We start from the raw sequence: 1513 nt of genomic DNA on the forward strand, positions 1-1513 counted from the left end.
CACACTGTTCTCTAAGTTGCATGCATTTCTGGTTTAAAAACACTGCAAGCATTCACTTCTGTTTGAATTGTACAAGAAGCCATTAAATGCTTGCTTCTGGTGTGGGGAAAAAAAATAATTAAAGTGGATCAAAAATAAGGTCTACAGTGTTGAAGACAAAAAACATGTCAGCTTAAAAGGGGCAAGTGAACCTTCATTTAGAGGCTTTCCCTTTCAAAATTATGATTGCGAGATAGGGAAGCTGCCTGATAAATTTTATTTTTAGTATATGTAATGTAAAAGGCCCTCATTTCTTGACATCCCTTTTTTGCATAATTTTTTAAGCACCCTTGTTAGCATTTAAGGTTTTTGGAAGATATTATTCTTTTATACAGATAAAACTTTGCAAAATAATTCTTCATAAATGTAAAACATGCTGTTTGTCAAACTTGCCAAGTCTTGCCCTGATCCTAGTAAAGTTATGTTCCTGTTAAATACAGCAAGTGATGTAATGACACCTCTATTTTATTTCAGCTTTTTCTTGGAGAAGAATATGTTTGTTTTCTTCTTGAACATCTTGCGTCAGAAGTCTGGTCGTTATGTGTGTGTACAGCTGCTGCAGACTTTGAACATCCTTTTTGAGAACATCAGTCATGAAACATCACTGTGTAAGGGCACAGTTTTAAACTGTTAAGGATTAAGTGATCAAATTTGATTGATTTCCCTTTCATTTAATGAAATTTAGTCCTAGTGCCTCTTCACAGAAGAACTGAATGAATTCTGAAGTCTTTAATTGTACACTACTGAAAATACAGTGTAATTTGACTACGAAATACCTTTTAATGTAAATTTTCAGTAGAACAAAAGTAGTTGTTTGGTACTACTGAAACACTTACCTAGCATATTTCAAGGGCTTCTTTAAGTCAGCAAATTAGTTGTGGTCTGAAATGTTCGCCTTGCTGCCCCAGATTATGTGGTGGAACTCTGTTGTATAGTTTGTACTGGAACTGTTGTGACATCATTGGGGCTGGCATTCAGCCATTTATTTCAAGTTTTTTAGAAATGTGTAAAGAGGACAGAGAACTAATAGTTTAATTCACAACTATCATGAAGAGAAGGTCAAATACAAGCCTTTGAGAGTTTATGACTTTGGGAGGAAGAGAGAGTTGTTTTAAGTGTTATTAGCTGCAAAGCCTACATAAATTGAGGAAGGTGAAGTATATTCTCGGTTGTCTTGTTCTTGGGAGCAAAGACCTTTGTAGGGAATGATTTCCTTATATTACTGCTTGAAGCCTTCACTTGAGTTTGGCTAAAAATTGGGATCTTCAAGCATCAAGTAGTTTGTTGCTAGCAGGTACTTTAAATAGAGCTAGCTAGCATAATGATTTTTTTTCTTTCTGTTAACTTGTGTAATGTTTCTTATTTTTCAGACTACCTGCTCTCTAATAACTATGTAAATTCCATTATTGTCCACAAATTTGACTTTTCTGATGAGGAGATCATGGCATATTACATATCATTTTTGAAAACTCTT

General features: G+C 34.4%; 1 protein-coding gene across 1 annotated transcript in view; it reads left to right on the forward strand.

Annotated features, from left to right (window-relative positions):
* Window positions 1-1513, forward strand: part of CLEC16A (C-type lectin domain family 16, member A) — a 71927-nt gene that overhangs the window by 814 nt on the left and 69600 nt on the right. The window contains 2 exon segments of the mRNA XM_010294403.1: window positions 514-647; window positions 1410-1513. Of these exon segments, the coding sequence (XP_010292705.1) occupies window positions 514-647; window positions 1410-1513 (238 nt within the window).

Source organism: Phaethon lepturus, unplaced genomic scaffold, assembly GCF_000687285.1.
Source record: "Phaethon lepturus isolate BGI_N335 unplaced genomic scaffold, ASM68728v1 scaffold11689, whole genome shotgun sequence".
Lineage (NCBI taxonomy): Eukaryota > Metazoa > Chordata > Aves > Phaethontiformes > Phaethontidae > Phaethon > Phaethon lepturus.